This window comes from Zootoca vivipara, chromosome 5 (assembly GCF_963506605.1).
Source record: "Zootoca vivipara chromosome 5, rZooViv1.1, whole genome shotgun sequence".
Taxonomy (NCBI): Eukaryota; Metazoa; Chordata; class Lepidosauria; order Squamata; family Lacertidae; genus Zootoca; species Zootoca vivipara.
In genome coordinates, this window is record NC_083280.1 from 45,658,249 (window position 1) to 45,685,878 (window position 27,630).

Here is a 27,630-nt window from a genome sequence, read left to right on the forward strand (position 1 = left end):
CCATGCTGTCTTCGGCTGGTGGAAGCTGAAATCCAACAGCATCTGGAGGCTACAGGATTCTTGCTTGTTATGGATCTCATATAAGCCACCCTGGGTGCCTTTCTGACTGAAAGGCAGGGTAAAAATGGTTTAAATAAATAAAAAGTGATCCCTAAAACTGCTCTAGTGCATTTTTGCTTTGAACAGTCCAACACAGTGCATGTATGTACATTTAACAAAAACTTTCTGCAAGGCATTTCTAGTGGAAGTTGCCTGGCTTGCAGTTTAATTACATGGATAAGCCACTTCAAGGTGTTCGACTTATCATGTGTATGCTCAGACTTGCAAGAGATGGCTAGGGAAGGCTGGCAGTGGGTCCAGGTGGTAGAAAATGCTTATCATGTGAGGGAGTAGTTCCTACTGCCCTAGTGGTATACAACTGCTGCCCAGAGGCAAATATCCCCTTTTGGGGCAAGTTGCTCAAGAAGGTGGTGAGTGTCCAGAAGTGCTTGGAAAAAGTTATTTTTCTGGCTCCATTTCAATCTGGCTTTAGGGTTTGGCTTTGGCACTGAAGGAGCCTTAGCCACGTGACCTGTGCTGGGAGAGGCAAAGAAGGAGTGCAACCCTGTTAGTTTTCCCAGATCTCTCAGCAGCTTTTGATATCATTAACCACAGTATCCTCTTGGACTGGCTCTGTGGGTTGGGAGTTAGGAGCAGAAGCAATGTGTCTATCTCAGGGGTCAGCAACCTAATGCCCATGGGCCACAAGCGGCCTATGGGAGTCGTTTAACTGGCCCACAAGCCACCCCCCCAACCAAGTCGCCCGCTCAGCGAGTCCCCGCACACTGCAGTAAACCGGTGCAGTGCAGCATGGGGACTCAATTCTGCACCGCCGGAAATTGCGTCTGCACAGATGCTGGAAGTCGTGGGCACGCGCGATCAAACCCATGGAGTGATCTCCGCTGAAGTGGACTGGCCCAGGTGAGGTAAACCTTTCCAACCCCTGGTCTACCTGCAGGGCCATGTTCAGAGACTGACAGTAAGGGGCAGGGATGCTCTTTGGTCCTATGACAAATATGCTGCGGAGTTCTGCAGGGTTTCATATTGTCCCCTATGCTTAACACCATTTTGAAGCCACTAGAGTGCCTCTCTTTGCATTGTTCTACCTAGGCTGCAGGATCTGCCAGGTAGGGTCTTTTTGTCACTCCATGAGCGAGGGAAGCCTGAGATGCTTTATGTTAGGAAAGGGGCTTCTCTGTGGAATGCTCTTCCCCTGGAAGACATTGTTCATTTTTTGGTGCCAGCAGAAAATCCTTCTCTTCCCTAAAGGCCACCTCTGTGTTATAAGGAGGAGGTGAAGCAATTCAGGATGAGATGATTTTATTGAGTGATTTTATTGTATTTAAATATGACCTTACCCAAGAGTGCTTGCTATTAAGGGCAGGATATAAATTAACAAAATAAAGCAACTGCACATTTATTGATCTTCAAAACCAGGCTGCCTGGAAATCCTTCTCGTTTTATCCGTATCACTTCCACCAGTAACAGGGAATCCCACATGTTGTGTAGTTAAACCCACCTTGTATTAATCTTTGGGATGCCCCTTTCCTTATGGAACTATGCCAAGGGGCATATTGCTCCCTCTCTACTGACTAAACATAATGTGCTGTTCTCTCTACAAACATAACACATTACCCTTTTAAATACAAATCCGGGGCACACCAGTGTTTTAAGCCTTGTGGTACCTTATCAACGGTGTCATGGATTCAGGTGCAGAGCATTATGGGAACGGCGAAGATTCATGGGACTTTGGTTCTTGAGAGGAAGAACGGCCTGGGAAAGTAAACTTCTGAACTCTAAAAGAGAAAGATTTCTGGTTCTTTTGATCCCGTGTAACCTTGCAGCTGTGAAATCTCCCATTCCTGTGCGATAAGAAATTAGGGAGGAAGCTCTGTCCGGTGTGTTCCCAGAACTGAAGGCGTTAATTGCCCTGTAGGTTGATTAATGGGTAAACACAAGACATCTGTGTAGCCTCTATTTGATTGACAAGACTAACGGTTGTGGGTTTTTTGATTGGATTGTTCAAACCTCAACTCTAACGTAGATTGGATAATGAGCCATAAGCCCACGTGGAACACCTCAAGGGTTGTGGGGATTTAAGTCTGTTAGAGATGAGGGTCTTTGTCCTCTTTTGTCCTCTTTTGTCTTGCAAAATGACCCAGCAAGGTACTGCTGTCCTGCTCATCTTCAAAGAGCCTGAGAAAGACTGAGGTCTGCGTGGCTCTTGACTGCAATTTGCCGGATGGAGAGATGCAGTCTTGGATCAACCTTATTCTAAGTTTGTACTTGTAAGTTAGCTAAGCTTTCTTGTTTTATCTTTGTATTCCCTTTGTTTTGAGAACTGTTGCATGTTACTTTGTTTATGCTATTTTATAATAAATAGTTAAAAGAGATTTCTTGTGGATTTTGGTCCTTCCTGGTCGCACTGCTAAACCCAGTCCTAGGCTGCTTTGCCCCTACCAGGCAGAACGTGTATACTTTGTCCCGGTGGTCTTTAAGTGGACCCCCCGGGTGGTGGCAGCGATACCGGTTAAAGAAGTGTTTAAAATCCCTGTTCTAGCCATAGAGGTATAGCCAGACCCTTCCCCGGGTAGAGCAAGCAGCCCCAGTAGCCTCCGGAGGGAGAGCTGGCGGTGCTATAGGGGAAGAGGTTGAGGGTACTGAAAGGCAGAAACATGACAAACGGCAAAAGGTTTTCTAAGCTTTCATGGGCTACAGTCAACTTTATCAAATGCACAAACCTGTGACTCCAAAGGAAGTGAGCTCTAGTCCATGGCATCCTTTTGTCCCTTTCTCATTTTGAAACTGAACCCTCATTTGCATTCTTCTACAAAGAATGAATCTGTCTTTGAGACTTTCGCTTGTTGTTCGCCTGTTATAAGTTGTCAGCTCCTCCCCTGTTCTGTCCCAGACCAATCAGAGCCCGCTTCCATTTGCCACGTAAACAGAACTGCCTCATTTATCATCTCCACGCCAGCAGAGACCAAACTGTTTCGAAATACTCACATCTGGCCTTCATGTGATCAAATCGTGCTTCAGAACTGATCATATGGCACAAGAAAGCTCAAGGGAGGGGGTGAGTGGAGAAGCAAGGCAGGGAAAAAAGCTCAGTAACGCCCTATCCTTCTCCTGCTCCAAAAGCTGTTTTTTTCTAGACTGTAACCTGAGTAGAGGTATCACACATGCTCCAAATAAACAAGGCATAATTCTACATTTACACAACTGGGCTTCAAACAACATCACAAGTTAACTCTCCCTGGGAAACAGAACCCAATAGTCCAAGGAAATATAGGCTGAAAAACTATCGCCGTTGCAGTTCATTTCCAGCATGATATACCTTGTGCTTAATCCTCAAGAAAGAATCCTGATCTCATTTGAGACATTAGGAATCTACAGGATTATTTTGTTTTGTCTGGGCACTTTAGGTCCAGGGGGAAGCTTCTGACTTCAGGGAGTCCAGACAGATTGCACCCCCTACCCCCTTCCCATATGGTTGCTATATTAAGACAGCATGCATGGAGATCCGAAGGAGGTTATAATACTGCTATTTTAGGGTCCAAAGCAGTGCAGCTGGCTTCTAAAGAGAGTCTGGATAACTTCATTGCCATCAATAACATTCACAGCTATGCAAGCAAGGAGGAAATGGCAGGAATTTGGGCAAGAGTTGAGTTCCTGCCAAAGATGGGGAGGGAGCTCTGGCTCCCAACCAGACAGTATCACTTAGCTGATTAGATGTATTCGCAAGGGCTATAGTGTCCTGATGGAGAAGTATCGATCATTACTGCAACAAAAACCCAGGTTCTTAACCTATTTTAAAATAGGCACACATTTGCTTCCTTCAATCCGAACAGCTGCAGTGAGAGACCTTATCATGTACTACATTGTTTCCCAAACTTCCAATAGCTGAAGCACACTTTTTCCAAATTAAACCTGGCATTGGCACACCTAAGTCCTTCAAGCTTGCATCTGGTGTGTAGGAAGGAGCCCATTCCTTCAGTTTCTGCACACTCTGCTTGGCACTCTTCTTCCAAGGGCAGGTAAATCTGCTGCATCAGAAGCAGTGAAGGTCCAATCTCCCTCATCTCAAATCATAAATAGCTCACTACTTGCAACCAGAATCTGTGAACACCCAATAAAAAGCTTGATTTTTTTATTCAAGAATTCCAGCTTGGCTCACACCTCCTGCATAGTAATAAAAACAAACAGACCTGCTCTGGGAGAGGGGGGGGAAGTGAATGCCTGCTGGTGCTTTTCTGAAAAATGCTTTTCCAAAAACTGATGTCCATTTTCATGAGTGCACATTGTCGCCAGGCAATGCTTTAAAAACTTCATGCATTTCAAAAACCAGCTCATAGAGAACTGTGAATTGGGGAAATAATTGCTGATGAGGAGTGACCAAAAGATCGAAGCACACCTTAACCAGAGATGTGGCAGAATTACCTCCCCACTCAAGCCAGAGCAGTGAATCATGCAAAGAGGCAGCCTCTTCTGCAAAGCTCTCAAGTTTTCCCTTTTTCTCGCGAGGAAGTCTATTCAGCATAAGGGAATTTCCCTTTAAAAAAGGGAGAACTTGACAGCTATGCTCTTCTGTGAGTGGGCCCTTTCACAGGAAGGTTCAATTATTCAATATTATTTCTTAGATCACTTGCAGCACTTTGATTTATTGTGATAAGCACAAGCCTCAGATTTGTATCCCCCCCACACACACACACAACACCCTGGCTAGAAGGAAGATTTCAAAAACCTTTATTAAGCCATGGCTTCCTGAACCCAGGATTGTGGCTTTAAACCAGTGTGGTACCCTCCAGATGTTGAGGCCTGTAGCTCCTCTCATCCTTGACCAGGCATCCCAAACTTCGGCCCTCCAGATGTTTTGGACTACAATTCCCATCATCCCTGACCACTGGTCCTGTTAGCTAGGGATCATGGGAGTTGTAGTTGGGGATGCCTGTCCTTGACCATTGGCCATGCTGGGAGAGGGGGCTGGAGTCCATAACATCTAGGGAGGCACCACACTGGGTACCCTGTTCTACAACAATATGGATAAACAAGCCAGCTTCATATCTTGAAGCTGGCCCATTTTGAGAACTGAGCATAGGTAGTCTTTAAACAAAACAGGAAACTGTTGCTTACTAAAAACCAAATAAAAAGCCCCCCCAAAGCCCTCCTGACAGCCACACGAGGAAAGCACACAAACCCAACACTCACTGCAGCTTGTGCATGTCATGATAAAGCCATGGCTTATCATGAGCATCACCAAATGGCCCTCAACATTTAACAGACCATACTGTTGTCCTAAGCTCCTGGTGTATGTAGACATGAGTTTGGGTGAAGGGTATTATCCAAACAAGTTTTCTATACTGCATAAGCACAAGAGATTGCAGCATTTTTTGTGAGCCTGGCAGGGAATGGGGGTTTAAATAACCCAATGCAGATGTTCCATAAATATAAATATATCAACACTAGGAGAAAGGAGATGCATCCACACAGCCGTTTATTCTCTCTCCTCGCCCCCAACATTTCCCTTACTGTCAGGGCTTTTTTATCAGCCGGAACTCAGTTCCCAGCACCTCTCTGGTGGGCGCCATTGCCATTGAAAGAGAACAAGGGAGATGTTCGTGGCGATTTGAGACACCTCTTTTTCTAGAAAAAACCAGCACTGCTTACTGTTAATTTCTGCATTATATTTCAGCTTTCACACCACATAAAAGGCACTAATTGAGATCTAACGGAATATAGTGTAGGTTTAGCACTTATTTTTGTGTCAGTCGATTCCAGAAATAAATCTGTTTGGAGTACCAGCATGCAGTTCTTTCTCTGCCATTCTCATTGGTGAATGATGGGGAACAGAAGTATGCATGTGTGGAAAGGGTAAGGAAGTAGCAACGTTGCCAATAAAGTTTGGTGTTGTGTCACACCACGCCCACTGGTGTGAATGAAATTTAGCACAACATGCTGGTAGATCGGTCAAAAGCCACAGTTCCATAATGCAACAGATACTGCAGTGCAAAAGGAACATTTTAAAAAAGGAACACAAGCATTACAAGACAGGAAAACTAACACAATATTCCCCACATCGGAAATCACCCTCAGTTGTTGAGCATTAGATTGAACATTTGCATCCAAGAACTAGATTCGGCCCTCCAGATGTTTTGGACTACAATTCCCATCATCCCTGACCACTGGTCCTCTTAGTTAGGGATCATGGGAGTTGTAGGCCAAAACATCTGGAGGGCCGCAGTTTGGGGTATGCCTGAACTAGATTGAATGCACTGAAAACAACATTCCAAATAACTTTCATTATGGGGAAAAAGCACAACATAGCAACATCAGGTGCTTGGGTCGATTATCGAGTGGAAATTTAGGAAGTGTAAATACTGGCAATTCTCCTGCTGATGCCAGCCAGTTGCCTTGTAGAAGTCATACCAGGCATACTGTAAAATTAGGAATTCCAAACACAGCAAGCCAGACCAGAGCGAGTCACATAGCAAGGAAAATATTTCCAAAGAAAAGAGTTCCAGTAGGTGCTTCAAATGCCAAATCAATATCAAAAACACAAAACCCATCCTCGTAAAAGTTCTCCCAGCAAGTCTAGTCACTTAAAAGAAAAGTGAGATCTAGATTTCTTGGCAAGATTCACGAAACAATAAGCATCCATTTGTTTTATTTCTTAACCTGTCCTGGTGTTTTTCATGGGACTTCTTTCTAGTACAGTAATGATCACAGTGGTTTCAGTTTCTGGTTTGGGGGCGGGGGGAATGCACTACCAGACTGCAGCAAAAATGTTATATGCTGCTGGGTGGGAAATTCTATGCTTTTGTCCAGAAGCAAAACACATTATCATCATCATCAAACTTTCACCTTGAACTCCCAGGAAAGATAACAATTCAAAAATACAGTATTAAAATCAGTTAAAACGAATTAGTTAAGATAGTACTTATCCTATCAGGTGTCAAAGGACAGGGTATTTTCCGCATTATTCTTCCAGCTACAACTGATTGAACCACTGAGCACAAGGTGTAGTTCTAATAGCCCTGCACCACCTCAAATGTGTCAGAATTTTTTATTAAAAGTCCTCATATTAAAGTATCTCCGAGTTAGCATGTCCAACCTACCTAAGCCTTCTCTCAGTTCAAGGGTTAGTTCAGATTCTATGGTAGGACTCTGAATACTAGAGACTGTGACTGCTGTGGCAAGTGCACCATGTGTATTTTGTACCTTTCATACTCACAGCCCATGCCTCCATAGTGGCAAAGAGTTGTGCTTGGCAGCCTGGCAGAGCTAATGCACTGAACATCCTCAATAATATGGGAGCACACTTAGCTTCAAAGAGTGCTGTCACATCCTTTGCTGCAAGCCAGAATCTTGCACGTTGGCAGAAATTGGGTACTACTTCAACACATTACTCTTCTCTTAGAAAACCCCGATATTTTACTACACCCCATGGCACCAGCTTTTTACGTAGCGAGAAGAGACCAACAGGTAGGTCACACTAGCAAAACCACTATTTTATTTCCTTTTTTGTTTAGGAGGAGAAAGCCCAAATGAGAATGGACCATAACACATGGTTTGCATACAGAAGGTCCCAGGTTCAATCCCAGACATCTTCAGTTAATAGGAACCAGTGACAGGTGATAAGAAACATCTTTACTGAGAACTTGGAGGGCTGCTGCCAGTCAGAATACACAACACTGAGCTAGATGGACAAATAGTCTGAGCTGGTACAAGGATCTCATGCTGCAAGTTATGAGTTAAAGAAAGTTGAAAACTACTGTCCTATGGTCCCCATAACACATGGTGCATGGACATATTTAAACTAGAGATGTCACTAAGCTGCATACAGAAGACAGTATGTCATGCTTCAAATTTAACAAGCAAGTCTTTGCACACAATAGCTGCTGTATTTATGTCCATACACAATCCGATCTGGCAGGAGCCATGGGAATTACATCAGCTTTGCTCTTGGGGAATGTCTCCCCTGCTTCAGGGTACACCGAGATGGGTCCTCCCAAAAATACTTGTCAAATCAACATTAAGGGTGTGTGGATGGGAGTTGGAGTCCATCTGGAGGGTTACAGATGCCCCATACCTGCCTTAGGGCAGGAGAGAGACATGCTGGATTACATCTCCCTGGTACCACCATGCCCCCTCCCTGGTGTGTGTGTGTGTGTGTGTGTGTGTGTGTGTAGCTTCATTTTGTTCTCCCTTTGAAACATCTAGCTGAACATTTAGCTGAGGGGTATCCAAATTGATGCCTTCCAGATGTTTTGGATGACAACTTCCTTCAAGCCCAGCCAGCACAACCGATGATCGGGGATGATGGGAGCTGTAGCCCACAACACCTGAAGGCACCGCATTGGTACCCCAGAACTAGGCAAATGAAACCAGGTAAGAGGGAAGGACAAGACTATTATATCTTTGAAAGGTAATTTCAGTGGGTGGTTTTTAACCACCCACGCATGACAAATTGGAGCTGCCAAATTCACTCATCTACAATGTAATTCAAAGTAGAGGACCTTTGTCCTTTGCACACAATCACCCTACTGAGCAAACATTAGAAGCAAGTCTCACGCAATAATCTATAATTATGAGATGGCTTCCGAGTACAAACAGCTGTCCCCAACTGTGCCAATGTCAGCCAGAGAGCAAGAGAAAAGAAGAGACTCGCATTGAGCCAGTAACAGCAAGAGAAACCATTTTTGTTGGTTAAAGAATTATTAGAGAACTTCTAGGTTATTGTATTTACTGGGAAACAAATCTTTTGCCACTAACTGTGGGACAGGATGCTATCACTGCACAGTCACACATTCACCATGCTACAAAGCTAAAGCACTAGAAATGCTCTGGGATTATGTCCAGAGCAGACTATGTTTCTAAAGCACAGATGGTATTTTGCAGAGGGTTTTTGTTGGGGGGCGGAGGTGGAAGAGATAAAGAATTGGCCTAATTTATGAGATGTCTGTACAGAACCATTAATTTTAAGAGGATTTATAAAGACACTTTAAAAGTGAATTTGAATTGTGCAATTAAATCCAACACATGCAGCTCACATGTGGGTATAGTTTGCATGGTTAGTAACTGAAGTATTAACTCAGCACTGTAAACATATGTCATAGCCATCATAATTTCACATGAGAGAAAGGGAGGAATGCCATATTTAATACAGTAACGGCTTTCTACAGTTTTTATAAAGGACTTGTATTAAAAATAATTACTTTATAAAACATATGCAGCCAGATCACAGTCAATTTTTAAACAATGCTTTAAAGCTCAGTGAAAATTATCGATACTAGAACTGCAGAGTTTAATCAATCAATGTTTTACTCCAGTACAGTGGTACCTTGGTTCTCAAACTTAATCCCTTCTGGGAGTCTGTTCGACTCCCAAAACCATTTGAAAACCAAGGCATGGCTTCCAATTGGCTGCAGGAGCTTCCTGCACTCAAGCGGAAGCCGCATCACACATTCGGCTTACGAAAAATCTTCGCAAACCGGAACACTTACTTCCGGGTTTGCGGCGTTCGGAAGCCAATTTGCTTGACGACTAAGCCGTTTGGGAACCAAGGTACCACTGTACTCTAATTCTGTGGGGTGGGGGTACAGAATCACCATCTTTAAAATATGAATAGCAGAATACTATGCCCCACCTCTGTTCTGGGGGCGAAAGGGGCACTATTATTCCAATGGTATGAGCTGAAAGCATTAACAGATCATGTCCATTTTCTCTTTATGCCAACTTTTTGAAGGCCTGTTTTGAAGAAGCAGATCTATAGAAGCAGCTCTGGCTTGTTTTGCTCTGGGTTTTCCCAGCCCTAAGAAGAAAAGAAGGCTTGCCAGAAGATATAGTGTTGTTCTCAAAGTGGAGTATATGGTCATGGACTTGGGGCCAAAATAATTTGCCCAGTCACAGTGGGAGAGCCTGTCCAAAATCCCATTATGTTATAACTAGATGAAGCATAATTTGGTGGATTTTGTAAAAATGTAGCAGGTAGTCTTTTTTTTAAGCAAGCCAGGAAGATTGAGAAATGACAAGGTACTGCTTCAAAGTTAGAATATATATAACATATTGAAAGACATAAATAACAACGAATAAATATTGTGATAAGTAAGTGGGTTGCAGATTTAAATGAAGATATTCTGGAGATAGTATGAGAATACATGTGGAAGCAATACAGACATAATTCACCATGTGGAAATCTTTTAAAGTAATAGCAAGATAGTACATGACCCCATAGGGACGCAGGTGGCGCTGTGGGTTAAACCACAGAGCCTAGGACTTGCTGATCAGAAGGTCGGGGGTTCAAATCCCTGCGACGGGGTGAGCTCCCGTTGCTCGGTCCCAGCTGCTGCCAACCTAGCAGTTCGAAAGCACATCAAAGTGCAAGTAGATAAATAGGGACCGCTACAGCGGGAAGGTAAACGGCGTTTCCGTGTGCTGCTCTGGTTTGCCAGAAGCGGCTTTGTCATGCTGGCCACATGACCTGGAAGCTATACGCCGGCTCCCTCGGCCAATAATGCGAGATGAGCGTGCAACCCCAGAGTCGGTCACGACTGGACCTAATGGTCAGGGGTCCCTTTACCTTTACATGATGCCACAGAGAATTAAAACGATTTATCTGGAGGAGAAAGCTCAACGCTGGCAATGTAATGTTGCATATTTGATGGAAAGGTCTGGTTCTACGAAAGCTTTCAATACTTAAATATTCTTTGTGCAAGATTAGGAAAGAAACAGGAGTACAATGAATAGTGGATTGGGAAAATTGAACATTTAGAGAGAGAGAGAACTTGGACTTGATCTAACGATAGTTCTTAATGGGAAATATTAAAAGTACTATGCCTTACCTTGTTATGGTTTACTGTTACTGATATGACATTGAGTTTGACGTCTGACTGTGAAAGACAGATTCAAATCTACACACTCAGGCATGAAATGCAGCTCATTCATTCGAGTCATAGTCTCAGCCTGATCTACCCAGCAGGGTTAATAAAAGATGAATGAAATGACAACCGTTATGGTTTCTTATGCTATTTACCTCTGGGTTTCATGCTACAGGCTAGGAGCCTTTTTTTCAAATCATCAGGATTTTCAGGAAAGGGGAGGGGGAGATAGACAAAATGCCAACTATCCATTAGAATACCACTTAGTTAAATTGCAAAAATCAAGCATTCCAGCTTAGCTAGCCCATCAATGGAATTAATAAGAGGCACGTGCCAGATAAGTACAACAGCATTAGGGCAAGTCATTCCCAAAGAGAAATAAGAGCTACCGCCCAGGCTCTAATTGAGGTCTCTATACCTCTATCCCCCCTTAATATGTGCACACACGCATGCACGCACGCGCACGCACACACACACACAGAGGGAGGGAGGGAGAGTGTGTGTTTTGTAAAAAGTCAGACCATTGATGCATCTAGCACAGTAACTTTGACTGGCATGAGCATCTAAGACAGAGAATCAGAGAATGGTCTTTTCTAGTATTCTACCCAAGAACCTTCTAAACAGGTATTGTGGTCAAATTCTTCCTGGGATATCCAACATGGTGCCCTCTCAATTCCGCTGGATTACAACTCTGAATTAACTCCCCTGGGAGGGCGGACTGTTCCATAGTGTAGGGCTACTCCTTGACCCACCACTGTTGCTTGAGGTCCAGGTGGCCTTGTTGACTAGGAGTGCCTATTTCTACCTGTTCAGCAGCTACTACCCTTTTGACAGATGTAGCTTCACCACAGTGATCCATGCTCTGGTAACTTCCAGATTGGACTATTGCCATGCACCCTACACAGGGCTGCCCTTTGAAGACAGTTTGGAAGCTGCAACTCGTGCAGAATGCAGGAATAAAGCAGAGGTGGGCATTTCTGGCTGGACTCAGAATATACTGGTCTTAAAGCATCTGCTCTGGTATCAATTCACCACCAAGCCCACTTTAATGTGTTGATTTTGGCATACAAAACCCTAAGTGACTTGGGCCCAAAATATTTGAAGACTCCTCCTCCCATGTCCACCTGCCTGGACTGACAGGAGGGCGCTGCTGGCAGTACTACCTCCTTGTGTGGTTTGTGGGCTGGTGGCGCATGGGGGCTTTTTCTCTGGTGGTCCCCAGGTTGTGAAATGCTATCTCCTCTGAGGTGCATCTTGCATCAGGTCAAGATGCCCCTCTTTACCAAAGATTTTAAGAAAGTGGGTGTTTTCCCTTGTGCTGTATTGCTGCACACCTGTTACGCTGTTCTCATTATTTTGTCTAGTTCTGCAGCTTTAACTTATGGTTTTCAATTAATTGTACTATTGCCTGCCCTGAGACCATTCAGTGAAGAGAGGGCTATAAGTGGAAACAATAAGTAAATAATATATAAAGTCATCCCTGACCATTGATGTTGCCAGCTGGTGCTAAGGGCAGCTGCAATCCAAAACATTTGGATATTGCTACTTGGGACTAAGTCTCATTTAACTTAATGAGGCTCCCTTCTGAGTAGGCATTAACGGGATTGCATTATGAACCTATTCTCCCATCTGACGCCACAGCTGCACTTTTATTCAGCCCTGCACAATACATTTTGCTGCCTGAGGCAAAGGACAAGCTAGCACGTCCACTTTCCATGTACAGAAGCCACCTCGATTGGCAGCTGGAATTTTGCTTCAATAGCTGCAGCAGGATAACATCATCCACTGCACCTGAGGACAACAGGCTAGTTCATGACAAGCTACATAGCACACACAGCTCTGATCTTCACTGGGAGGGAATGACCAGAGGTTCAGGAGGAATTCGTCACCTGAAGGGACTGCCTTCCTCTGCCTAATGGTAGAGCTGGCCCTGACTTTCATTTCTGAGCCATGTCTGCACTGCACAGTGCACACAAGAGAGTATAACTTGTATTTATACTTTTGACTGGTTAGGAGAGAACTTACTAGTTAGAAATTTAGGCCAATAAAAATTATAGAGAACCTAATCTTAGGGTATCTGGGCATGATGAATCTCTCACTCACACAGCCATTAAGAAAACCCGGTGATGAGTCAAGATTGAATCCATGTGAGGGCAGGTGGGCCAGAAACACATACAGCCAGGGTTCCTGTGCCTTTTTATAGTAGTATGCAAGACGAAGTTTTAGCAGCTGCAGGTTTTTTCACACCACCACAATAAGCTGCATTTACCCTAAAACAACAGCCCTTAGATACAGCTAAAGGTACAGGAACCCCTTCAGGAGCACTAGCTAGACCATGGAGGGATGGAGAAATGTGGTGATACACATGAGGGAATGGGCAATGCATGCACAAACTAAGCTTGCAAGTTCAGTTATACCATTACTATTCCTCCAGAAATAACCATGAACAATCCCTGGGTTGTGACAGAGTCAGGTTAGAGCAGGCATCCCCAAACTGCGGCCCTCCAGATGTTTTGGCCTACAACTCCCATGATCCCTAGCTAACAGGACCAGTGGTCAGGGATGATGGGAATTGTAGTCCAAAACATCTGGAGGGCCGAAGTTTGGGGATGCCTGGGTTAGAGTGATTCTACCTTAGCAAGAAGAACATGAAACTAGAGGTCTTCAGGTAGCTTCCAATGCAATGCAAAACTGCAACATAAAAAGCCTGCTTTTTCTGCATTTAGTACTTGTAAAACATTTCCCCATCAACTAGAGAGGGCAGGGAGAGGCACATTTTCTGCTGAAATATACAACAGCAAAAATGTGCAAGCAACATTTTGCCTACTCGGTTACTAAATATTTTAAATACTCCCTTTCCTGCTAAATGAAATCCATCAAACACACCCCCCCCCACCCAACATTTCACACAACAGGCAATAAAAGAGCAACTGTTAAGAAACATTTTGAGCTTTGTAGACATGATGCTACATATAGAACAAGCATGGTTTCTTACCTGATTTTCTTTTTGAGGATCCATAATCCCTGAAAAAAAGGCAACAACAGATAGACATGGTTAGGTCTTGAAGCACAGGGGAGAAAAAAGGTAGAGCCCACTTGCTTAGAGGCACATTGTGGGCTTCTCCTCTTTTAAACTGGAGCCTGGGACCACAAGGCATTGACACACACACCCAGCCGGTGATGCACTCTCCCTTGATAAGCAGCAGCTGGTGCTTCTGCAGCAGAGCCTAACAAGCCCATGTGATCCACTAGAAAGAGCCGACCATCCACTCAAGGGAGGGGGAGAGCATATCAATTCTCCCTTCTTTAAATCAAGCTTCAGATAGAGCTGTTACTGGCTTAACCTTTTATTGTTTTCATCCAGCACAGAGGCACAAGCATGCCGGCTACTCCTTGCAAGGTTACCGCATTTGCTTCATTAAGCAATATTGTGTGGCGCTTGCAGTACTATGGTTTCCAAAAAGCAGTTTGCCATCTGCATACCCCTGCAGCTTCTTCTAGTTATCTCTGCCTAACACTTGTCTGTGCAAAAGAAGAGTAGAATCGCCTGGCTTCTTTCGCATAAGGAGAATAAATGCTGTTTTCTCACTTTGACTGGAATACACGCAATAGCAAGCTGGTTCTTTTGATTACGGGGCTGACAAGGTTTCTTGATTTCTAGAAAATATTTTATTAATTTGTACATTCACATAGATAGCTGTTAAAGGAGAAGCTCTTGGATTTCCAAAGCAGGATTTTCCCACCAGCACAAAAATTATATGCATGCTTACTTAGAAGTAAATCCCAATAAGTTCAATGGGAGCTAACTCTCCAGTAGGTGTGCATAGGATTTCATTTCACATTTCCCAATAGCCATTTCAATAAATTGCCCATCTATCAGTACAATCCTTTCCCTACTAGAAATGAATAACAACTTGGTGTTCCCCAGATGCTGCTGGACTCCCAACTTCTAGTAGCCCCAGCCAGAATGGCCAACAGTCAGGATTATGGAAGTTGGAGTTCAACATCTGGAAGGCCACAGGTTCCCCAAAGTCAAAAATGACAATAAAGGCATTTCATGAAAACATACGAAGAGGAAATTGGTTAAAGCATTTAAATAATGATTAAGAACCTGTTCCCCACCTCTTGAAGCTACTGACCATTCATAGATGATTGGGGGGGAACTGAAGAGAGAATAGAATACAAAGTATGGGTGTAAACAATCCTGTGAGCAGAATACCCAGTGGTGCCAATGCTTCTCTTTGGGGACACAACCCCTGACTAATTATCCCCTTCCTTCTGGAGCTCTGAAATTGTTAAAATTGAGACGTTTGTAATGTTTCTAGCATTCTGACCCCTTTCCTTCTTTCGCGAGACAAATAAACCAATGAAATAAAAGTAATTAGTATCCTATTCATTTACTAAGCTAAATCGTTGCATTGTGGAGCCCTCTTCAACATGAATCTGTTCCTTCACAATCCGGGTCAACTTTTTCCATAGACTTAGAATGCCTCTCATTGTGATGGTATATTAAGTACAAGAGCCCAAAATTCCTTGCCTCCAGCAAAAACAGGGCTTGAAGAAGGCCAAAATTTCTGAAATTCTCTCTGTTCAAGCAGAATAGACAGAAAGAAGGGCCCTGTGTTGAGGAGAATGGGCTGCACAGACTTGAAGCAATACTGTGATGATATTAGAAGAAGCTACAGTCTAGTTCTGCACGTTTACTCAGGAAGACTTCCCATTCGTCAATGGACTAATACCTATACCCATTAAATATGGCATAAGTTCTCCTCAGCTTGCAAATCCCAATGCAGTCATACCTTGGATCCCGAACGCCTTGGTACTCGTCCGTTTTGGCTCCTGAACACCGCAAACCCAGAAGTGAGCATTCCAGTTTGCGAATGTTCTTTGGAACCTGAATATCCGGCGGGGCTTCCATGGCTTCCAGTTGGAAGCTGCACCTTGGTTTCCGAACGTTTTGGAAGTCGAACGGACTTCCGGAATGGATTCTGTTCAATTTCCGAGGTACCATTGTATATTTGCACAACGAGGGACTTGCCACATCCCAATTCCAGAGACTTTCTTTCTTTCTTTCCTCCTTTCTTTCTTTCTTTCACCACGCTGACAGCCCATCAGTACTGTTGGTTGGCCCATTTCAGGAGAATGGCCACACTCACACCACACATTTAAATCACTATGATGCTACTTTAAACAATTTACAGTTCCCTGCAAATAGATTGTCAAGTCAATCTGAAATTGTAGCTCTGTGAGGAGAATACAGGTCTCCTAACAGGAGACTCTTGAGAGTCCCATGGACTGCAAGAAGATCAAACCTATCCATTCTTAAGGAAATCAGCCCTGAGTGTTCACTGGAAGGACAGATCCTGAAGCTGAGGCTCCAATACTTTGGCCACCTCATGAGAAGAGAAGACTCCCTGGAAAAGACCCTGATGTTGGGAAAGATGGAAGGCACAAGGAGAAGGGGACGACAGAGGATGAGATGGTTGGACAGTGTTCTTGAAGTATGTGGGGGAAATGCTATAGCTGAAAATGCAATGCCTGGACCAAAATTACTTATTTCTCTCTCTCAGTGGTGGCTAGTGTCAATTGGGGCTGATAGGGCAAAAGGCAGGGAGACCAACTGTAAGTGGAGACCAAGCCAATGAGAGGTAGAGCCAGTGCTATTTTTCTAGAAAAAGAGGTGCCGGAACTCAACATGAACACCTCCCTTTTTCTCTTATAATGCCAGTTCTGATGAGTTCTGGCTGAAAAAGCCCTGGGTAGCCCTGGCCCTAGGAGAAGGGGACGACAGAGGACGAGATGGTTGGACAGTGTTCTCGAAGCTACGAACATGAGTTTGACCAAACTGCAGGAGGCAGTGGAAGACAGGAGTGCCTGGCATGCTCTGGTCCATGGGGTCACGAAGAGTCGGACACGACTAAACGACATAATAACAACAACAACAACAACAACAACAACAACTCTTAGCACCCTTAAAAAATTACAGCTCCCAGAATTCTTTGGGGGAAGCCATGATTGTTTAAAGTGGTATCACTATACTTTGAATGTGTGAATGTGGCCTAATTCTATCCTTCATCCATCAATGTCATCTCTGGGCAGGATGTCTTCTCCTCCTTCCTGCTGTTACCGCTCCCCATTTGCTTACCCTCTTTCTCTGGACCCAATCCATACTATCAGTTAGAGGGAAAGGGAAAGATAAGTAAGTGGAAGCTGATGCTGTTTGTCCTTGCTCCTGTCACTGCTCTCTTCCTTAGCCTGGTAAAATCAGGGCCAGGAACAAGGGGATAGAAATTCACAAGGACCCAAAAGAGGACATAAAGAAGGGTCCAAGCAGGCACAAAATAAATGAATAATTGGTGATGGAGTCAGGAGGATGACATGCAAATCCATTGAATGGGATAATATATGTGTGTGAAGCTACTTTTTTGTCCTGAATGTTTTGCCTTTGAAATTATTCAACTTTCCCTGATGAAAGATGAACCTTGGGTTTGATGAGTTCATCAGTGCATTAGGATATAATATATGGCAGTGCAGCACCAGGAAAAGACCCATGCCTCGTGGGGAAAGCAGTGGCTATGGAATAACAAAACAGGAGGCTTCAGAGGGCAGGAACAATCAATTAAAACCACATGACCTTCCCCAGAAAAGGTCATCCAGACTGGGATATGCAACACTGATGTTTATTGCTGGCTTTTTCCTGGAAAGTTAAAGACAAAATAGATGTTGCTTAAGAATCATATCCCCCATCTGGTTCTGCTTTGCCTTGTTTATCCCTTCAATTTGTGAAGTTTTTCACAAGAGACAGAATATTTACCTCACAAAGGACCTGCCCAATAAAGCAGCCTGGACCGCCTGCAGTCCAGTCTTTGAGATACATCTTGCATCAGATCAAATTTAATTTTCTCCCATTGTGAAGTTTTCGTTGAGGGTATCTTTTTATAGAATGTAAATACAGTAATGACAAACAGAACTGGAGAAGTTTAAAAAGCACAGTGAGGAACAATACAAAGGTGAGTCATTATTTTGAAATATTCATAGTAGAAATGTCTGCAAGTTTCAAAATAATGCTCATTGCATAAATCATTTAAATGCTTTTAGCATAGCTGGGGTTTCATAGATTCATGACATTACACTACAAGTTTAAGCTTGCTTCACACCCATTGACTGCATAGGTGCTAACCAATGCCCCCCAGAGCTCCCTGAACTCACTCAACTCAGGGGAAGAGCTAAGGTAAAGTTCGACCAAAAGAGATACAAAATATACACATTTTTACAAGCAATTTTCTTCAAAATAATGCATTTTTGTGTTATTTTCATTAATATTGTATGCATTTCTTTGATAACTTTACCTCAAAATATGCATTTTTTGTAAACATTTTTGGCAGGAGAACTGCATTGCAAAATTTGGAGAAGTGAGAATTTGGAAGCATGGCACTGTTTCATTCCTTGTGTTGTTTCAGAAAGTGTGGATTTGGTAGCCTTTGCTTCAAATATGAATTAAAAAAAATTCTCACCCATCCCTAGATCAAAGCAGGAATTGGTGTTTAAATGGTGTAGCCAGACTTTCTAAACAGTTACTCTTCACTGGTACGAGGGTGTGCACACACATAGAATCATAGAATCATAGAGTTGGAAAAGACCACAAGGGCCATCCAGTCCAACCCCCTGCCAAGCTGGAAACACCATCAAAGCATTCCTGACAGATGCCTGTCAAGCCTCTGCTTAAAGACCTCCAAAGAAGGAGACTCCACCACACTCCTTGGCAGCAAATTCCACTGTCGAACAGCTCCTACTGTCAGGAAGTTCTTCCTAATGTTTAGGTGGAATCTTCTTTCTTGTAGTTTGAATCCATTGCTCCATGTCCGCTTCTCTGGAGCAGCAGAAAACAACCTTTCTCCCTCCTCTATATGACATCCTTTTATATATTTGAACATGGCTATCATGTCACCCCTTAACCTTCTCTTCTCCAGCCTTAACATACCCAGCTCCCTAAGCCATTCCTCATAAGGCATCATTACCAGGCCTTTGACCATTTTGGTTGCCCTCCTCTGGACACGTTCCAGCTTGTCAGTATCCTTCTTGAACTGTGGTGCCCAGAACTGGACACACTACTCCAGGTGAGGTCTGACCAGAGCAGACTACAGTGGTACTATTACTTCCCTTGATCTAGATGCTATACTCCTATTAATGCAGCCCAGAATTGCATTGGCTTTTTTAGCTGCTGCATCACATTGTTGACTCATGTCAAGTTTGTGGTCTACCAAGACTCCTAGATCCTTTTCACATGTATTGCTCTCAAGCCAGGTGTCTCCCATCCTGTATTTGTGCCTTTCATTTTTTTTGCCCAAGTGTAGTACTTTGCATTTCTCCTTGTTAAAAATTCATCTTGTTTGCTTTGGCCCAGTTGTCTAATCTGTTAAGGTCATTTTGAAGTGTGATCCTGTCCTCTGGGGTATTAGCCACCCCTCCCAATTTGGTGTCATCTGCAAACTTGATCAGGATGCCCTCAAGCCCATCATCCAAGTCATTGATAAAGATGTTGAATAAGACTGGGCCCAAGACAGAACCCTGTGGCACCCCACTAGTCACTTCTCTCCAGGATGAAGAGGAGTCATTGATGAGCACCCTTTGGGTTCGGTCAGCCAGCCAGTTACAAATCCACTGAATGCTAGCATTGTCTAGCCCACATTTTACCAGCTTCTTTACAAGAATATCATGGGGCACCTTGTCAAAGGCCTTGCTGAAATCAAGATAGGCTACATCTTGATAGGCGACATGTGCGTGCACACTTGGGCACCACTTCAGGCAGTAAAATGTCTTGGTCCAGCAGTGGTCAAAAACCTTGACCAGCACTAGCTGTAGATTTTTAGATCACTTTCATGATGAAAACATAGAATTGTGGTTCTAAAATAGCTGTTTTTTTAGTGCTGAGTCCTAAACCCACTCAAACACATGCTCTGGGATGATTAATATTCTCATGGTTTTCAATTAGTTAAGGTCCCTCATTCATAATTTCAAAGGCAGCCTTGATTTATCAGGTTTCCTAGCACTATAACACCAGGGGCCCATTTCCCTCTGAAATGGCACAATGATTTTTTGCAATGCATAATTACTGGGATTATCCTATATCCTAGAAGACGTGGGTGAGAGAGAAATGAAGCCAATTGTCAAGGTTTACAGTTTCCATTTTTCTTCTTAACAGTCGTACAGTCTCTCTCTTGGTATACTGTTAGTATTTGCGATGTCCCTTTGATCTTGTGCATTTGCTGCTCATTTTTCTCAGCTATACTACTCCAGAAAGAAGCTCTAGTCAAGGGTGTTGGCACTCTATCATTTCTTTATATAAGTTGTTGCCTGATTTAATTTAACACGTGCTTCCTGGTCAGATTCTATTTGCAGTTACAAAAGGAAACACAAAGACAACTCCTTATCCAACATGGCTAAAAGCAGAGTTCATGCACATCAAAATAGATCCTATAAAACTACAAACTGTTGTGGGGGAAACACCAGAACAGACTTTCTAGAGGTCGAGCACTACCAGCTTTGATACAGCTTTTCCATAAAAGGCTTTGTGTTCACAGTTCTATCAGGCTATAAAATGTAATCCAGACCAGTTCTCATAAGTATTAAGCATGTCAGGACATATGTTGGCATGCTCCAGTATGTGTTAAGCTTATACCAGAGGGCTCCCATAACCTGTTTGGCAGTAATCCTATGAGTTGGCTATCAGGCACTTCACTTTTTGTGTATAGCTATGCATGTCCATCTGAGAAAACACCTTTTTCAAATGGACGTCTTTCTAACTTTCTGAACCAAAAATGCCACCTGCATTTTGCTAGCAGCTTTCCTGGAGACGTGACTCTCTTAGCACTAAGTAGCTACTTTATATTCAATATATTTCACCTGTTATTTCCATAGATATAAAGTCCCCATGTCCCATATGTGTATTGGTTAGGAATAGAGTACTCTTGCCCAGTGGTGGTAGACCGGATTTGTAGGAGCTGCTTTGATTTTTGATTTATTTATTTTTTACTAGCAGTCAAAGAACCTGGTACAAAAGACCTACACTTAGAATGATTGAAAGAATTCTGAACCCAGGAATTTATTCTGCGTGCCCTTCCACACAACAGTCCACTCCTGGGTATCCCAAGCTTTCTGCATTTCAGCAATATGATTTAGGGTGGTGGTAGGAGGGGATCATTTTGCATATCAGCAATCCTTACCTATTTACTGCAAATCATCATGAGATCTACCTGAGGTCCACTCCTGCTCTTGTTCATACACGACCGCTCTATGCTATTCTAAAGCTGCTAGATGCATAAGACTGAAAGCTTGCATCTCTCTCCATAAGCATAACTATGGTACGTTTCCGAGCACAATTCAAAGTGTTGGTGCTGACTTTTAAAGCCCTTAATGGCCTTGGTCCAGTATACATGAAAGAGCGTCTCCACCTCCATCATTCTGCCCGGACACTGAGGTCCAGCACCGAGGGCCTTCTGGCGGTTCCCTTGTTGCGAGAAGCCAAGTTGCAGGGAACTAGGCAGAGGGCCTTCTCGGTGGTGGCGCCTGCCCTGTGGAACGCCCTCCCAACAGATGTAAAAGAGGAAAACAACTACCAGACTTTTAGAAGACATCTGAAGGCAGCCCTGTTCAGGGAGGCTTTTAATGTTTAATAGATTACTGTGTTTTATTTTTCTGCTGGAAGCCACCCAGAGTGGCTGGGGAAACCCAGCCAGATGGGCGGGGTATAAATATTATTATTATTATTATTATTATTGACTACAATGATTAATCATGCATTGATTTATTCTCTCCTTTGCTTCTTGGGTTAGAAACAACAGACTCCCCCAAATCTGAAATTAACTAAAGAAGAGAGCTCAATATCCACTGGGAGACACAGTTGCCTTGTTCAAAGAATTAAGACTGGGACACGAGTCTTGGTTCAGATGTAACACTAAATCATAGGCTGGCACTCATGGAATGAGCTGGGCTAGTATTTGCACACAATACCCCCTTCTCTTTCCTCCTCTGGCGCAGCCAACCAGGAACTTCCACCTTCTGGTTTACAATAATCAGAATTTTTCATTATGTCCACATTGATCGTGGCTTATTTCAATAAACCATGGTTGAAACTAACCTCAGTCTGTCTTGTTGAATGTAACAACAAACTATGATTAGTTGAAAATGGTAGCAGATAGTTCTAATGCATATACAATTTACATTAAAAACCCTTAATGCCACAAAATAAGTCACACACAGAACATTTCCTGCATGTAAAAAATTAGTGCCTAAGAGAGAATGCTAATCTAGAACCCTTCTCCCTGTCATGCTAGTTTTCATCACCCTGCAGCCTCAAGCAGTGCAGGACACACACGGATTACAGACTATAGAAACTCCATATGATCATGTCAAGTGAGTCAAAGAAATCACAAAGTAACTGCGGGGAAAACCAGTTAAATTAAAAACAAAAACCAACACATCATTGAGTAGGAGCCTACATTCTTCTGTGTAAATGCTTATAATGCATATAAATTACCAGCATCCAGAGCGGGATCTTGGCTTCCCCTGTGCATTCGATTCAGCGTTTTAGGCTCCAAACTGTCTTCTGGACAGTGATTTAGAATGGAAAAGCTTTTATCTAATTGTGAAACAGGATTCTTGCCAGACACCTCTAATGGATGAGACATACAGCAGGGCTGCTGCCTCCTCATTGCTTTATTTCCTCCTGTTTGGTGAAATGGGGGAGGGGGACACTTCTCCATTCAACCTCCCTGACTCTGCTTTTCACCATGTAGCAAATGGCCCTCACTTAATGGCCTTAGTGGTTTTCAATTTGACAGGCAATTGCTTACAATGAGGAGTGCATACATGTGCACACTTTACTTGTTACTCAAAGCACCTTCATGGTTCCTCTTCTGAATGAGTCCCAGGAGCAAAACGCTGGATTAGAGCCCCGGCTGTAGTAAGTGTAACCGGACATCAAACACAGGCCTGTGGTTTTATTGTCTGGATAGGTAAGGATTAACCTCAATCTTTGTTCAACCTGACACAAAGACAATTCAGGGCATTTTCACACACACGGCTTTACAACACTTCTTGCTTCAATCCATTTGCAATGTAAACAACACAGGCAATTTGTAGAAAAGCAGAGCCAACAGATGGATGTCACTGACAACCAGAAAAGGGGGGGGGTTCTTCTCATTGTCATCAACATAATGATGCTGCATTTGTGCTTCTGGTTAAATACTGCCTCTCTTTTCCAACTGGTATTGATATTTTTCTATTAAAACGGGAAAACACTTTATTTCCTTCTTTAAAGACCACATTAGATCCTGTGTGCACTTCAAGTTTCCAAATGGCCCTACCTGAAGACACAAATCTCTGTGGTTGTTGTGCAGCTATTGTGGCAACAAGTCTTATCCTCCCAGTTCCTCCTATCATTTTACTTTTCTGTTTCTTACGGAGAATCACTCAAGGGTGCAGAAGAGTGTTGGGCTCTTGTGCATAAGGATGAAAGGGATCTTGGCATACTTACTGAACTAGTTTGCACTACACAGTAGGTCTAACTTAGTGGGACCGTGAGAAGATTTGTTCTTCGCTCCAGCTTGTGGTAAGAGAAGTGAGAGCTTAACCACGATTCCCTGTTCCACCAAGATGCTAAGCCAAGCCTTGGTTTAGCTCAAGTAGCATGACAGTAAATAGGACCAGGGAGGAGCCAAGTGGATGTGAGCTCATCTCCAGCAGCCCACATGTTCACACAGTTTTGCTAAGCCAAAGTTTGGCCTACCATGCCATCTAAACCAACCCGTTGTCTGCATAGCCTGAAAAGGGTAAGCATAATCTTTAGAAAAATTACCAGCTGTAACCACCCTTGTCCATTACTCCCCGCAATTTTTAAAAAGGAGAAGTGATGAACTATTAAAAATGAATAATAATACAAAATATAGGAAATAAAATAAACATGCATTTTTTTAATACTCTCATAACTAACATATCTTGAGATCCGGGTGTGCCAAAGAGGCTCACAACACATTTTACACTGGTATTGCTTAAAAGGCAAACTTCATGGGCAGTCATTTGTGGCAAGTACCATAGCTCCCATGTGGTTAAAGCAGTTTTCAAAGTGTGTTCAATCAGCACTCAATCATATTCCTGGCGTTTGTAACCCCAGGGAAAACTCCCTGAAAAAGATGAAAGTTGCTGGTTTGGTTCACATCAGTCCAAACCACATAGGAGTTGCTTCACAGATGGAAAGCTCTGCCCTCTAAGCAACAACTCTGCTGCTGAGAAACATAGGAAGCAAGCCAAAGAAAGCCAATGGGGCCACGAGGACTTCTAGCATCTTTCAGCACCTTACCTCTTGTGCCACTAGCTCTCTCAGCAAGCCAAGCAAATTAGGCTCTGTGGGTTTGAGGGCATCATCTAGCCTACCCCCCACCCCTACCCTGTCACATTAAGATTACCTCATGCAAAACTCTCACATCCAAGCCAGTTAAGAACTGAAGAATGTAAGAAGAGTCCTTATGGATTAGGCCAAAGGCCCATCTAGTTCAGCATCCTGTTCTCACAGTGGCCAATCTGCAGGTCCTGAGCACAGCAACAGCCTTCTCCCTTGTGCTTCTCAGCACCTGGTATTCAGAGGCATATTGCTTCTGACAGTGAAGGGAGAGCATTGGCTACTAGCCATTGGTGGTGTTCTCCTGCACAAACTCTTCTCATCAAGCAGCTATAAAGACTGCCTCTCCTAAACACAACCTTGCATCCAAACACCAGCCTGTTTTCAAGCAATTGGTTTACCTCTGGGTCTGTGGAACCAGGTCTGCTTGAGACAGAATCTCTCCCCCCCCCAACTGCAGGCTCTCATGGAGCTCGGTCATGACCTGACAAAAGATGAATCAGATTCCGCTTCTCTTAGGTACACTGATAACAATGCTATAGCCTAGCAAACCATCCACTAGGTCTGCACAACCCACTTAGGAGCCCCAACCCAAGATGTGTAAGTTGGGGACATCTGGCACCCTGGAATGACTTCACATTGTGGATCTGTTGCATGCTTGTGTTGATTCTATGTTTGCACAGATTCTCCTCTGCAAGGAATAAAAGGGCAGCTGCTGCCTCCAGGGAAATAGCTGAGTTTGGAGTCTTTATGTTATGGAAGAAATAATGTTCGTCGTGCAGCTCTCCCCTTGTGTTTCTCATTCTTGAAGGTCTGAAAACAGTTTCTCTCCGACTGAGTTGCTTTTAGTGGCATATTTTCCATGCTCCCTTCAAGAACATAACAATAGTTTGCTTTGTAAATTACTGGGGGAGGAAAACAATACAGCCCAAAGATTTTATAGAGATGGGAAGACAATTATACCTTGTATGCTGGTTGGCCTGCAAAAACAGGAGGTGGAAGGTGTAAAGAAAAACAACTAAAAGCCTTGTTCACAAGTCTTTCACATATCTGCTGAGATAAGGTCCATAACTCAGGGGTTAGAGAAGCTGTTTTGATTGCACGAGGTCTCAAATTCAAGAGAGACCCAAAATCTCAGAAAGCCACTGCCAGTCAGTAGAGACAATACTGAGCTCGATGGACCAATGGTCTGACTCAGTGCAGGGCAGATTCCTGTCCCTATAACCTGAAGTAAGGAACCACATCCAGAAAAATGTCCAGTCTCAACTCCTGACTAAGAAGTTGGCTGTGGTTGCCCATTAACCAGTCGTCTGTTCTGCCCTGGAATGCTTTTCAGCCATGTGGACAATGCACATAATTTATGTATTTTGTTTCTAAAAACGCTCAACCATTTCATTTATTTATTTGCAACATTTTCAGCGTCACTAAGGATGCAACCCTGAGCCCATTATGGACTCAGGGTTGCGTCCTTAGTGACGCTGAAAATGTTGTGGATGTGGTGGATCTTGAGCTCAGCTGGCTGGTTCCTGGTTCTGCTGGACTACACCAGCGTAAGTCTCCAACCTTGGCACACTGACTTCAGTCCCTCATCCAGGCTTAGTTGGCTCAGCCAAGCACAGTGAATCTTAAACTGATGCAAGCCCTGAAAAGGGGGCATTTTGGGGCAGTAGTGAGGGTGGGATCACTGGGAAGGGGAGGCTTACACTAGATCCGAAGCCCATTCAGCTTGCCCATTCTGCCGGCAAAAGGAAAGTCAACAGCGAGGGCCCAATCCATGGGCGTACCCAGGATCAAAACTAGGGGGGGGGCAAGGGGAGGGGCCAAGGCACGGAAGGGGAGGGGCCACAAAGTGGGCGGGAACGGCGAACTCGCGCTCCGCCAGGCTGTGCCCCTCCCTAGAAGCAGGGCTGGTGGGCGGAGGCGGAGCCCAGCCCAGCGGAGCGCGAGTTCGGCGTTCCCGCCCACTGCGCCGCGCTCCCTGGTTCCCCGCCGCGCTTGGCCTTGCCTGAGGGGAGCTGGAGGGAGGGTGCGGCGGGGCGCGGCGGGAATGGCGAACTCGCGCTCCGCCGGGCTGTGCTCCGCCTCTGCCCACCAGCCCTGCTTCTAGAGTAGGGCAGCTGCCCTAACTTGCCCCGTGGTGGGTACACCCTTGGCCCAATCTTCAGAAATCAGGACCAGGCTTACCAGGCAGCTCCGCTCACACTGCTCAGAAAGAGCACCTGGGGTGCTGCATCACTCCTGACCAATCTCACAGCTGCAGCAGGATATAAACCATGGCTTAGCATGATGCCCCAACAGGGCCAGTGAATTTCTATTGTCTTATATGTAAGACATTGAAAACGGGGGGGGGGGGGACTTGATCAGAAACAAGACATATTCAAGGCAGGGAAGCTTAGAGGTGCAAGATCCAATTGTGGGAGTAAAATATAAACATGGAATTGGATTCTTAAGACTGGGGGGCCGGGTATTAAAAGTATTTCAAGATACTGCACAGAAAGGAGTACTTGTGTGGAACTTAAATATAAGGATCCCTTCTCCTGAAAATAGTCCTGTGAATTATCTGGAAATGAGCAAGATCCTATCCTGCTAATTTCCCCATTAAGGGAGAACAGTGTCATCCTGAATTACCATAATGATCACAAATTAATGTCAGCACAAAAATCGCTGCCATGAAAACCTTACTTCAGCCAGCGTTGACCAACATAGCTGCAAAGGCAGCCAGTATATGGCAATCCCCAATCAGACACTTGCAGCCTGCTGGAATTCCTCAAGCCGCTGGAAGAAATGCTACCCAACAGCTGGTTTCTATCTTCCGTGCTTTGGCCCACGTCATGTCTCCGAAAGAATCTTTTGCAGTCTCAGTGAGATATATACCAGCAACATATCAGCAAGAATAACGGACTGAAAGCAAAACTGCAGAGCAATCAGGCGCTCCAATGAGCTGCTTGTAAATCTACTAAAACGTGGCATGTTTCCACAATAAACACAGCGCAATCGCTCTTGCTCTCTTCCCACTTCATCTGTTGGGAGGCCAGCTCGGCTGTGAATGTGCCACCATAAAACAAACCTGAAGCAGATACTCCACCTATTGGAGAAAATCTCTTCCTACAGTCCAGCAATCTTTAAAACTTAAACTTTGAAGTTGAGCTGACTTTCTGTAAAATCAGCAATTTTAAATGTGGTACAAGTATGTTAGACCTGAACCCTCAAACTGTGGCTTGCTCTAAAACTGTTTCTACAATGCCAATTTTCTTCCCATGGGGACTTTGAGCCACTTTGGGAGAAAAGCAGCCCAGACAAAGCAACAAACTACTACAA

General features: G+C 44.0%; 1 protein-coding gene across 7 annotated transcripts in view; it reads right to left on the reverse strand.

Moving 5' to 3' along the window:
- Positions 1-27,630, reverse strand: part of SH3PXD2A (SH3 and PX domains 2A) — a 275,011-nt gene that overhangs the window by 91,186 nt on the left and 156,195 nt on the right. For 6 of the 7 annotated variants that reach the window (XM_060274714.1, XM_060274716.1, XM_060274713.1 and 3 more), the window contains one exon: positions 13,912-13,940. In XM_060274714.1, coding sequence (XP_060130697.1) covers positions 13,912-13,940 — 29 coding nt within the window. Of the gene's footprint in view, positions 1-2,780; positions 4,717-13,911; positions 13,941-27,630 lie in introns of those variants that run through there. The other variant, XM_035133343.2, reaches the window with a different exon arrangement.